At 43.5% G+C, this 13,331-nt stretch overlaps 1 protein-coding gene across 1 annotated transcript; it reads right to left on the bottom strand.

Moving 5' to 3' along the window:
* Window positions 1–10,497: 10,497 nt before the first annotated feature.
* On the bottom strand, window positions 10,498–11,787 carry LOC114311044 (uncharacterized). Its single transcript, XM_028257127.2, has one exon. The coding sequence runs from the start codon at window positions 11,785–11,787 to the stop codon at window positions 10,498–10,500; it is 1,290 nt and encodes a 429-aa protein (XP_028112928.2).
* Between the last annotated feature and the right edge of the window lie 1,544 nt (window positions 11,788–13,331).

Here is a 13,331-nt window from a genome sequence, read left to right as displayed (position 1 = left end):
GCTTTTTGTTTTTTTTTTTTGTATTTCAATGAAAAGGGTTAGAAACATACCTGGAAGCCGAGGGATAGGGGAATTGCGAGGGAAGGGGTTACTTCACGCGAGGGAAAGAGGCCTAACTCAAAATAGTGACTTAGCGAGGGAAAGAGGGCTTCTTTTTTTTTTTTTTGGATGGAAAGGGTTAGAAAAGTTAGGCGAGGGATAAAAACATAACTGGATGACAAGGGAGAAGGGGAATTACGAGGGAATGGTTACTTCACGCGAGGGAAAGAGGCCTAACTCAAAATAGTGCCTTAGCGAGGGAAAGTGGGCATTTTTTTTTTCGATGGAAAATGTTAGAAAAATGAGGGGATGGATAGAAACGTACTTGGAAGGCAAGGGAGATGGGAAATTACGAAGGAAGGGTTACTTCATATTGAGGGAAATAGACTAACTAAAAATAAGGCCTTAGCGAGAGAACAAAGGTTTTTTTTTTTTTTTTTGTATTTCTATGGAAAGGGTTAGAAAATTAGGCGAGGGAAAGAAACATTCCTGGAAGCCGAAGGAGAGGGGAATTGCGAGGGAAGGGTTACTTCATGCGAGGGAAAGTGGCCTATGTCAAAATAGTTCCTTAGCGAGGGAAAGGGGGCTTTTTTTCATTTGTTTCGCCGGATAGGGTTAGAAAAATTAGGCGAGGGATAGAAGCATACCTGGAAGGCGAGGGAGAGTTGGAATTGCCAGGGAAGGGTTACTTCATGCGAGGGAAGGAGGCCTAACTCAAAATAGTGCCTTAGCGAGGCAAAGAGGGCTTCTTTTTTTTTTCTTAGATGGAAAGTGTTAAAAAAATTAGGCAACGGATAGAAACATACCTGGTAGGCGAGGGAGAGAGGGAATTGCTAGGGAAGGGTTACTTCATGCGAGGGAAAGAGGCCTAACTAAAAATAGTGCCTTATCTAGGGGAATAAGGCTTTTTTTCTTTTCTTTTTTTGTATTTTGTTGGAAAGAGTTAGAAAATTAGGCGAGGCATAAAAACATAATTGGGAGGTGAGGGAGAAGGGAATTGCGAAGGAAGGGTTAACTGAAAATAGTGCCTTGATGACGGGAAGAGTGTTTTTTTTTTTTTTTTTTTTTTTTGGAATGGGTTAGAAAATTAGGCAAAGGATAGAAAAATACCCGAAAGGCGAGGGATAGGGGAATTGCAAGGGAAGCGTTACTTCATTCGAGGGAAAGTGGCCTATCTCGAAAACCTGCCTCAGTGAGTTTAGAGGGCATTTTTTTTCGCTATTTCGATGAAAAGGGTAAGAAAATTAAACAAGGGATAGAAACATACCTAGAAGGCGAGGGATATGGGAATTGCTAGGTGAGGGTTACTTCATATGAGGGAAAGAGGCCTAACTCAAAATCGTGCCCTAGCGAGGGAAAGAAGGCTTTTTTTTCGTTGGAAAGGGTGAGAAAAATTAGGCAAGGGATAAAAACATACCTGGAAGGAGAGGGAGAGGGGGAATTGCGAGACAAGGGTTATTTATACGAAGGAAAGAGGCCTAACTCAAAATAGTGACTTAGCGAGGGGATGAGGGCTTTTTTTTTCTTTTTTTATTTCGATGGAAAGGGTTAGAAAATTATGCGAGGGATAGAAGCATACCAAAAAGGTGAGGGAGAGTGCAATTGAGAGGGAAGGGTTACTTCATGCGAGGGAAAGAGGCCTATGTCAAAATAGTTCCTTAGCGAGGGAAAGAGGGCTTTTTTCATTTTTTGATGGAAAAGGTTAGAAAAATTAGGCAAGGGATAAAAACATGCCTGGAAGGCGAGGGAGAGGGGGAATTGTGAGGGAAGGGTTATTTCATTCGAGGGAAAGAGGCCTAACTCAAAATAGTGCCTTAGCGAGGGAAATAGGGCTTTTTAGTTTTTGTTTTTGTTTTTCTTTGATGGAAAGTGTTAGAAAAGTTAAGCGACGGATAGAAACATACCTGGAAGGCGAGGGACAGGGGGAATTGTGAGGGAAGGGTTACTTCATGCGAGGGAAAGAGGCCTAACTCAAAACAGTGCCTTAGCGAGGAGAAGAGGGTTTTTTTCTTCCTTTTTTTTTTTTTTTTTGTATTTCGATGGAAAGGGTTAGAAAATTAGGCGAAGGATAGAAACATACCTGGAAAGCGAGGGAGAAGGAAATTGCGAGGGAATGGTTAACGCTAAATTGTGCCTTAGCGAGAGGAAGAGGGCCTTTTTTTTTTTTTTTTGTAAAATGTTTTGAGAGTAGGCAAGGGATAGAAACATACCTAGAAGGCAAGGGAGAGGGGAATTGCGAGGGAAGGGTCACTTCATGCCAAGGAAAGATGCCTACCTCAAAATAGTGCCTTATCGAGAGGAAGAGGGCTTTTCTTTTTCTTTTTTTTTCGTATTTCGATGAAAAGGTTTAGAAAATTAGGCGAGGGATAGGGGAATTGAGAGGGAAAGGTTACTTCATGCGAAGGAAAGAGGCCTAACTCAAAATAGTGACTTAGCGAGGGAAAGAGGGCTTTTTTTTTTTTTTTGAAAGAAATGGTCAGATAAATTAGGCGAGGGATAAAAACATACCTGGAAGTCGAGGGAGAGGGGGAATTGCGAGGGAAGGGTTACTTCATGCAGGGAAAAGCGGCCTAACTCAAAATAGTGCCTTACCGAGGGAAAGAGGGCTTTTTTTTTTTTTTTTTTGAAGGAAATGGTCAGATAAATTAGGCGAGGGATAAAAACATACCTGGAAGTCGAGGGTGGGGGGGAATTGCGAGGGAAGGGTTACTTCATGCAAGGAAAAGAGGCCTAACTCAAAATAGTGCCTTAGCGAGGGAAAGAGGGCTTCTTTTTTTTGTTTTTTTTTCAATGGAAAGTGTTTGAAAAATTAGACGACGGATAGAAATATACCTAGAAGGCGAGGGAGAGGGGAATTTGTGGGGAAGGGTTACTTCATGTGAGGGAAAGAGGCCTATCTCAAAATAGTGCCTTAGCGGGAGGAAAAGTGCTTTTTCTTTTCCTTTTTTTTGTTTTTTTTTTTTCGTATTTCGATGAAAAATGTTAGAAAATTAGGCAAGGGATAGAAATGTAACTTGAAGGCGAGGGATAGGGGAATTGTGAGGGAAGGGTTACTTCATGCGACGGAAAGAGGCCTAACTCAAAATTGTGCCTTAGCGAGGGAAAGGGAGATTTTTTTTTTTCGATGGAAAGTGTGAGAAAAATTAGGCGAGGAATAAAAACATACTTGGAGGGCGAGGGAGAGAAGGAATTGCGAGGGAAGGGTTACTTGATGCTAGGGAAAGGCCTAACTCAAAATAGTGCCTTAGCGAAGGATATAGTGCTTTTTTTTGTTTGTTTTTTTTTCTGTGGAAAGTGTTAGAAAAATTAGGCGACGGATACAAACATACCTGGAAGGCGAGAGAGAGGGGAAATTGCGAGGGAAGGGTTACTTCAAGCGAGGGAAAGAGCCTAACTCAAAATAGTGCCTTAGCGAGGGGAAGAGGGCTTTTTTTTTTTTTCTTTTTGTTTGTATTTCGATGGAAAGGGTTAGAAATATAGGCGAGGGGTAGAAACATGCCTGGAAGGCGAGGGAGAGCGGAATTTCGAGGGAAGGGTTACTTCATGCGAGGAAAAGAGGCCTAAGTCAAAGTAGTTCCTTAGCAAGGGAAAGTGGGTCTTTTTTTTTCGATGGAAAGGGTTAGAAAAATTAAGTGAGGGATAGAAACATACCTGGAAGGCGACGGAGAAGGGAAATTGCGACCGAAGGGTTACTTCATGTGAGGGAAAGAAGCCTAACTCAAAATAGTGCCTTAGCAAAGGAAAGAGGGCTTTTTTTCTGATGGAAAGTGTTAGAAAATTAGGCGACAGATAGAAACATACCTGGAAGGCGAGGGAGAGGGGGAATTGTGAGGGAAGGGTTACTTCATGCAAGGGAAAAAGGGCCTAACTCAAAATAGTCCCTTAGCTACTGGAAGAGGGCTTTTTCTTTTCTTTTCTTTTTTCTTTTTTTCTTTTTTTGTTTTTCAATGAAAAGGATTAGAAAATTGGGCGAGGGAAAGAAACATACCTGGAAGGTGAGGGAGAGGAGAATTGCGAGGGAATGGTTAACTCAAAATAGTGCCTTAGCGGGGGGAAAAGGGCTTTTTTTTTTTTTTGGAAATGGTTAGAAATTAGGCATGGGATAAAAACATACCTGGAAGGCTAGGGAGAAGGGAATTGGGAGGGAAGGGTTACTTCATGCAAGGGAAAGAGGCCTTTCTCAAAATAGTGTCTTAACGAGGGGAAGAGGGCTTCTTCTTCTTCTTTTTCTTTTTCTTTTCTTTTTTTTTTCTATTTAAAGGGAAGGCGATGGATTGGGGAATTGCGAGGGAAGTGCTACTTCATGCGAGGTAAAGACGTCTAACTGAAAATTGTGCCTTAGCAAAGTAAATAGGGCTTTTTTTTTTCTTTTTTTTTTTTATGGAAATTGTTAGGAAAATTAGGTGGCTGATAGAAACATACCTAGATGGCAAGGAAGAGGGGGAATTGCGAAGGAAGGGTTACTTAATGCGAGGGAAAGAGACTGACTCAAAATAGTGCCTTAGCGAAGGGAAGAGGGCGTTTTTGTTTTTTTTTTTTTTTTGTATTTCGATGGAAAGGGTTAGAAAATTAGGCGAAGGATAGAAACATACCTGGAAGGCGAGGGAGAGGGGGAATTGCGAGGGAAGGGTTACTTCATGCGACGGAAAGAGTCTAACTCAAAATAGTGCCTTAGTGAGGGGAAGTAGGCTTTTTTTTTGTATTTCGATAAAAAGGGTTAGAAAATTAGGCTAGGTATAGAAACATACCTAGAAGGCGGGGGAAGGGTTACTTCTTGCAAGGGAATGAGGCCCAAGTCAAAATAGTTCCTTAGCGAGGGAAAGAGGGCTTCTTCTTCTTTTTTTCGATGGAAAGGGTTAGAAAAATTAGGCGAGGGATAGAAACATACCTGGAAGGAGAGGGAGAAGGGGAATTATGAGGGAAGGGTTATTTCATGCAAGGGAAAGAGGCCTAACTCAAAATAGTGCCTTAGCAAGGGAAAGAGGGCTTTTTTTTTTCCTATGGAAAGTGTTAGAAAAATTAGGCGTCGGATAGAAGCATACCTAGAAGGCGAAGGAGATGGGAAATTGCGAGAGAAGGATTACTTCATGCGAGGGAAAGAGGCCTATCTCAAAATAATGCCTTAGTGAGGGGAATAGGGCTTTTTTTTAATTTATTTTTGTATTTCGATGAAAAGGGTTACAAAATTAGGCAAGGGATAGAAACATACCTGGGAGGCGAGAGATAGGGAAATTGCAAAGAAAGGGTTACTTCATGCGAGGGAAAGAGGCCGAAGTCAAAATAGTGCCTTAGCGAGCGAAAGAGGGCTTCTTTCTTTTCTTTTCTTTTTTTTTGAGTAAAATGCACCTTAATGGTGAATGCCATTTCCGATTTGTAAGTCTTCTGTGGATGCAGGAGAGGCGAGGTTTTGTGATATGGCTAATGGATTCTTCTGGCATTTCCAAGTCGAAAGTGGGTAAATCCAAGAAAAATCTTTGTATGGCCAAGATAGACACGGATCCCCCAATCGTCCCTCCAGCGGAATATTGGTGTAGAGCACCTTTCTTTGGTTCAATAGATTTATTTTGGGCGAGGGTGGACTTGTTTGATGACAATGGCAGGGGCCCAACTGATTTTCTTCTCAGTGGGGTTGAGCCAGAGAAAGGGGTTAAGGCTTTTGTTCCTCCAGAGTCTATTGTGCATTTTCATGTGGAGAGGGGCACCTATCCTTATTATTTTCCTACTTTTGAGGATTATACGGGGCCCAAAGATGACTTGATGTTTGGAGCACAACTATCTTTCACCATCCCTCTTATTGTGAGGTGCTTGCTGGAGCTAAAATTGCTATTGCTATTTTTCAGTGTATGCAGATTAGATGGGAGCCACCTTGGTTGGAGTTCGCATTGTCACGTTGGTGTTCGAGCTCTCACACTTTTATTGCATAGTGGGGTGAGATGACCCCTACTCTAGAGGATGTAGTTATTTTGACGGGGTTAGAGCACCTTGGATCGGCAAATCCTAGCACAGGAAGTTTGTCCCTTTACTAGATGGCTATTGTTGGGAGTTTGGAGGAGGTCGTGGCCCGCGGGGAAGTTATTGAGTCGTTATCAGAATAAAGTGTTGGTTACATCTCGATCATGAAAACGGCCGAAAAACACTTTCGGGGAATGGCTTCGGTACTGGTTTCGAGATCTTAGCCATCAGGTCCAAGGAAATGTAGAGGATGGATTTATAGATCCAGGAATGGAAGGAGACAAGTTAAGAAGTGTTGAACATTTAGCAGTTTTCATTACCTATTGGTTATTGCGGCACGTCTTGATGGGTAGACCTTAGGATGGTATTTGTCATGAGCTCTTTCCTCCTGCTGCGATTTTTGCTTCCGGCAGTCCGATTCCATTGGCTACTTTATTTCTGGGGGGGGGGGGGCTATATAAGGGGTTGGATATGTATCAGGAGGGTATCTATCGTTCCAAAGGTCGGTATGATGTTACTAGCTTCCTCCCTACTACCTTTCTGCAGTTGTTTTTGTATGAGAGATTTTCTAGCTTGGCTCCTATGCTAAGGGTATTTTCCATTGAAAAAAGTGAGCTGCGTTCTGCTAACTGGGCTGAGGGATGTGTACAGGGGAGTTTGGCCAGCATTTTTGATTTCGGGGACAAGTTTGTTGCTCGCCCTTATATCATGCCAGTTTATGGTGTATCTTCTACCATTGCCTACTGCTCAGATGATTGTGAGCTTGTACTTGAACCGAGTGTATCTTATTTTGGGGATGCAGATTCAGTGATGGTTCTTAGTACCATTTTTGGGTATTTACCTTATTTTGTGGATGGCATATACGATGTGGTAGCCTATAATCTTCTAAGGGTTGCTCGACAGTTTGGTTTGGACCAAGGGGTTCCTCAACATCTTCCTTCCCCTGTGCCTTCTGCAGCCGATTGTATGCAATTTTATGTGTACTCTTTTCTTTCAGAAGAATTACGGCGTCGGGGTCGAGTTGTGCTAGCAAGTACGGATAGAATTGGCGGAACCACCCCAAGTTGGAGGAAGTATTGGAGATGCAATCTTGCATCATTTCGAGATTTCTTAAGTAGCGATCTTGCGCCCGTCCATGTAGAGCTTATCCCGTCTGACGACCCTGATTTATGTATGGCTCGTAGAGAGCAAGGCTTGTTAGCTGCAGATAAGGGAGAACTCAGTCCACTAGCTTGCTTATCTGAGGTGGCTATTGCTTTGGAGCAAGCCCAGATAGTTTCTCCTGACCGTTCTTCTTGTGCCAAGCATAAAAGGCTGGTCCTTGCTTCTATTCTTGTTCCAGTGCCTAGGAGAATACCTCCGAAGGTCAGAGGTATAGTTCTGCCTACTAAAACCAGGGTTGCTCCCCAAGCGAGGGGTCGTTCGACTGACACCATTAATTCATCACAGCTAAAATTGCATTTTGTATTTTGAAATTATTCGTGTGTTTATGGCGTTTCCAATACGTTTGTATTAAAATACCTGTATTGTTTGCAAGGGTCGGCTGGCGTGTGTCGGATAAAATTGGTGCAACGTAAGGCCTTGCCCACAGGTGTAGGTGGGTCTCATGATGGTGGCCCCCCAGTCCCTCTAGATCCCCTCGAAGGGTTTGATGTTGTTGGTGACAAAACTATGGATTTGAGGACGGAGTGCCTTCTGAAAATTAGTGTTTTTCCTTCGACAGTTCCTACTTCTGAGATGGGTAAAAAGAAGGCAAGACTTTATGCTTATAGACTGTCGGGGAGTACTAAGGATGATGCAAAAAATTCGGAGGATGATGAAGAGGGTTCAGACCAGAGTCTTGAAATTATGGGGGAAAGGGATGATGTTGAAGACGATATTGGATGTGACATGGTTAGTGCCAAGCCTTCTTTGTTGGATACACCGGATTCTAGGGATGCATTGGTTCCTTTGCGAGCCAAGATTGGAGGTGGTGTTCCTATTGCTTGCTTGTTTAAAGGTGGTTGTAATTTTTTACATAATGATGTGCTTAGCTCACGAGTTGGAGGTGCGATACATCCGTGAGCTTGTCATGTGGCGTTGGCTCTTCTGCACCCATTTCTTTACATGTTTCTATGACCTCTGTGAGCCTAGAGAGTAATGTGCCCACCATTCCTTCGACTTCTGAAGTTGGAGTCAATTCATCTATTGTTTTAGCTGGTTCAGACATAGGTGGTGTGCTCGTACGGGAGTTGTTTGGCTTTATTCAGAAAGGTGCCAATGATATTGGGGGTAGCCTTCAAAAGCCATCACTGCCAACTATTGATGGAGATTATTCCCTCATTTATGCTACTAATGAAGATTTTTCTCCTATTCATCTTCCCCGTGGCAGTGTGGTTCTTAAAGGGATCGATGGGAAGGAAAAGCTACTGGATCCAACTGTGGTGTTTGCCGGGGTAAAAGTAGAGTTAATTCCTCTACTACTCTTTGTTCTTCATTATAAACCCACCACTTTCATGCACTTGAGTAGCTCCTATCTTCGGACTTATTTTTTGGATGGTTTTGGAGAATTCTTTAAGGAGCTTTACAAGTTGTCCCCAGAGACAGCTTCCCTTGATGAGGTGTTGGCCCAACGTGATATTTTGGGCGAGTTTCGAGATGGTCGGATTAATAGATTGGAGGTGGGTTGGCTGGATGATTGGTTATCTCTTCTTGAATCCCGGGTCAAGAGGTGGATGACTAAGGTTGAGCTAGGCGAGGTAGATAAGGCTTTGGTTGCTGCCATGCGAGTGGAGGAGGAATGTAAGCTATCTTTTAAGCAAGCACAGAAAGCTTTGAATGAAGCAGAATTGGCGACTTCCAGCTTGAGGGAAAAGAAAGCAATTCTTGAAGCAAGATTGGCGGGTGAAGAAGAACACCAAAGAGGGAAAAGATCAACCTTCCAGAGTCTTGATTTGATTTAGTTGGATCATAGCTTTGTAGCATATGATAGCTTTATATGATAGTCTAAAACTTTTTTGTAATTGAAAATCTTCAACTACTTAATGGAGCCGACTTTATAGTTAGAGCATTTGTTTTTATTATTTGTGATTATAGTTAGAATAAGTGTGGAAAATGACGATATTCATTGAAAAAGCCCGAATGGGCACAATACATCTTGGTGCAGTACATCGTATAGCAATGAATAATTTCTAAGGATAGTAAGCGTAACCATTTCGCATTGATGGGGCTTAGAAGGGTTTGGGAGTTAGGCTCAAAAATTCTGTAATAGCCATTATCATTGACTTCCCTTACTACATAAGGACCCTGCCACTTGGGTATGAACTTGTGGGTTGATGTTCCCCTCATGACGTGAGGTGCAGCCCTTAATACTAAATCACCTTTTTGGAACCGTCTTGGGCGTACCAGAGTATCATAAGCTCTAGCTAGACGGCTCTGGTAAACTTTAAGATTAGCCTGGGCCTTGTCCCTTCTTTCATCAAGGACTTCCAGCTCTGACGGTCTGGAGAGCGGGGTAGTTCCACTTCGGAGGGCCATGGAAGATGAAGGTATGGTAATTTCCACTAGGAGGACTGCTTTCTTGCCATATACCAATGAAAACGGGGTCATTTGAGTTGGCCTTCTTTTGGATGTTCTATATGTCCAGAGCGCCATTGGGAACACATGTGCCCAGTCCCTTTGATAATCCTTAAGAGTCCTTGAAAGGATTTTAAGGAGTGTTTTGTTGGTTGCTTCAACTTGTCCATTCCCCCGGGGATAGTAAGGCATTGATTAGTGGTGTGTGATGTCGTAGGAGACCAAGAGTTGTCCGACTTGGCGGTTGACAAAAGGGGTCCCATTATCTGATAGGATTACTCTGGGTATACCAAAACAACATATAATGAATTCTCGAATGAAATTGGGGACAGCGGCTCCTGTTGCCTTATTCAGGGGGATGGCTTCTACCCACTTAGTGTAAGTCTTCGTGGCCGCTACAATCCATACGTGTCCCTTTGACGGTGGAGAGATGGGGCCAATAAGATCCATAGCCCATGTATGGAAAGGCCGTAGTGAGCTTGGACTATACAGATCGGTGGCTGGTGCGTGAATAAGGTTTCCATAGAGTTGACAAGGTTTGCAGCGTTTGGCATACATTTTGGCGTCTGCTTCCATGGTAGGCCAATAATAACCTATATGCAAAAGATGTTGGAATAGCTTCGCTCCACCTTGGTGCTCCGACCCGTGAGCAAGTTCTAAAACTTTATGGATTTCTGCTCCTGATAAGCAGCGTACAGGCTTTCCTTCAAAGCCATGCCTAAAAAGTTGCCCTTCCTGCAAAAAGAATTTCGGAGCTCGTTTCTTGATTATTGCAGCTACAAAACGGTCTAGCGACAATGATGCTTTTTTGAGATAATCTATATACACCTGACGCCAGTCGAAGGTGATTTCTACGAAATTGCATTCAGCTTTTGGAAGGAATTCCTGGCATTTGTTGCACTTTCCTTGAAGGTTGTTTGCTTCCTTGGCCATAGTAGGCCAATAATATCCTTATCGTTGTAGCCTCCTGTAGAGGCTCACATCTCTTGTTCCGCAAGAACGGTTGTGAACCCTTTCTAGTTTAGACTTGGCTTCGGTAAGGTCGGTGCATCGTGCTAGTAGACCCCCAGGCCCTCTGTAGTAGAGGACTCCTTGGTAAATCGTGAAGTGTTTGATTTTGCACAAAGGTAGTTTACCTGAGGGGCCATGGAGCTCGTCGATGATTGGGGCTCTCCAGTCGGCGGGTTCTTTTTCGGGAAAGATAGTTGTTACCGAGCACGACATGGGGCACTTCAGAACTTCTATCTTAGTTGATTCTTCAGGGAATTCTACCTTAAAAGCCAAGGTAGCAAGGGTGTCCAGGTGTCGATTGTTGGAGCGAGGAGCTTGTTCTATCCTTACCGTGTCAAATTTGTCTGTCAAACTTTGGACAATGGTTCTGTATGAAGCCAAAAGGGGCTCTTTGATAGCATAGTCTTCATTGGTCTGCTTGACCACTAGATTAGAGTCGCCTTTGATACATACGAGACTTACTCCTAGATGGAGTGCCACCATAAGCCTTAATATCAGGGCTTCGTATTCCGCCTCGTTGTTAGAGCATTTAAAATCAAGTTTATATGACAAATTGACTTCAATTTGATTTGGGGAAATAAGGACTTTTCCAGCTCCACCCCCTTTAGAGGCGGATGTTCCATCGAAGCTCAAACTCCATTCTCCTTTGGTGTTTACTTCAGCAGCTTGGAACTCATCTCCTGGCAATTCATCCGAAGGCGGCTCATGTTCTCCACTGGGGAAGTGAGCCAAGGGGACGGCGAGCACTTGACTCTTGATGGCCTTGGGAGCTTTGCAAGTGATGTCATATTCTGCTAATGATAGAAGCCAGCGGGCCAACCTGCCAGAGAGTGCTGGTCTCGTGAGGAGAAATCGGATGGGATCACTTCTCGTCATGAGATGGATGGGGTAAGAAAGAAGGTAATGACAAAGCTTTTTGGCAGCAAAGAATAGGGCAAGGCAGTGCCGCTCAATGGGGGAATATCGAATCTCAGCCTCTTGGATGACTCTGCTTATGTAGTACATCGGTCGTTCGAGTCCATCAATTTCCTGGGCAAGCAGAGCTCTAACTGATTTCGGCGTGGAAGTGATGTAGAGGAGCAAGGGCCTCACTGGCTGAGGAGGACTCATGGAGAGAGGGGAAGTTAAAGCTGACTTCACTCCTTCGAATGCTTGTTGATGTTCCTTATTCCAAATGAACCTGACATCCTTCTTTAGTAATGAATTGAAAGGTTGTGTTATTTCAGCCATAGCTGGGATAAACCGTTTCAAGTAAGATGCCAGACCAAGGAAGGTTCTCAACTCGTCTAGATTGGTTAGTCGTGGCATATTTTTTATGGCAGCGACTTTTGCTAGGTCGGGGTCTATCCCATGGCAATGAACGGTGCAGCCAAGGAACTTGCCGGCAGTGACTCCGAATGCGCATTTAAGTGGGTTCATTCGGAGTCTGTATTTCTTACAGCGTTCAAAGACTCTTTGGAGGTCTCTAAGGTGACTGGTCTCCTCTTTGGATTTTACTACCAAATCATTAATGTAACATTCCAAGGATTTGTGCAACATATCATGAAAAATGGCCGTCATAGCTCTCTGGTATGTTGCTCCCACATTTTTTAATCCAAAGGCATTATAGTATAGAAAAAGTTACTTATAGGAGTGCGAAATGCCGTCTTTGGGGCATCCTCTGGAGCCATCTTGATCTGGTTATAACCGCTGAAGCCATCAATGTATGAGAACATATGGTGCCTCGCTGCTGAATCAATCAAGGTGTCTATGTTTGGGAGTGGGAATTCATCTTTGAGGAAAGATTTATTTAGGTCTCTGAAATCGACACACACTCGAATTTGACCATTCTTTTTGATAACTGGGACGATGTTGGAAAGCCAGGTGGGATGTTGGATAGGTTTGATAAACCCTGCACCAAGCAACTTCACCACTTCGTCCTTGATGTTGAGCTCCACCTCGGGCTTATAAAATCTTACCCCTTTCTTGACTGGGCGAGCCAGGGGGATGACGTTCAAACGATGCACGGTAACATCTTTGTCTAATCAAGGCATTTCTTCATATGTCCACGCGAAAACGTCCGAATACTTCTTGATCAACTCGATGAGGGGCCCCCTTTATTCTACTGGAAAATCTTTGCAAATGAAGATAGGACGCCTGGGTTGTCCTTCAAGCGCTATGTTGATTTCTTCCAGTTCTTGCTTTTGGGGCCAAGGGTCGTTCTATAAACACTCTGGAGCAGGTCGGACTTCTTGCAATCCATTTTGCTTTAGGATTGCAACCAGGTTGGCGAGGACTTGGTTAGGAGATGAAACGGCTGCCTTGGCGAGGGGTTTAACTTTTGAGCCTTTGGCTCCATCCAAATGAGTTATCACAAGACAATAGGATTTGTCAAAGTGTTTATCTGTTACTGGAAAAGCCACAGCTTTTTTTCTCATTCTACTCTTCTTGTCTCTACTTTTTTATTCTTTTCCATTGGCGAGCATTAGGCCAGCGCAGACAAGGTGTAGCAACAGTGATCTTCTCCACTTAGTTCACAATGGGCGATTGTTGCTTTGTCTAGCTGGGGGTCAGCATTGGTAACATTTGCCAACCCCACGTACCGTCATAAACGGTATACCACTCTACCATTTTTTGTTTGAAACTTGGTGACTTTATGGAGCTTTCTTGAGGGCTCTAATTTGGTGAATGTCTTTCTGCGAGGTGGTGATGAATCTTCTTCAGAGAGGTCATCCCAGTTGGGTATAGGAGTTCCTTAAAGTGGCAGGGGAGGTTCATCTTCATCGACATGATTG

This window comes from Camellia sinensis, chromosome 13 (genome assembly GCF_055761805.1).
Source record: "Camellia sinensis isolate YWXY chromosome 13, ASM5576180v1, whole genome shotgun sequence".
Taxonomy (NCBI): Eukaryota; Viridiplantae; Streptophyta; class Magnoliopsida; order Ericales; family Theaceae; genus Camellia; species Camellia sinensis.
This window is presented reverse-complemented; position numbering and strand designations above follow the sequence as displayed.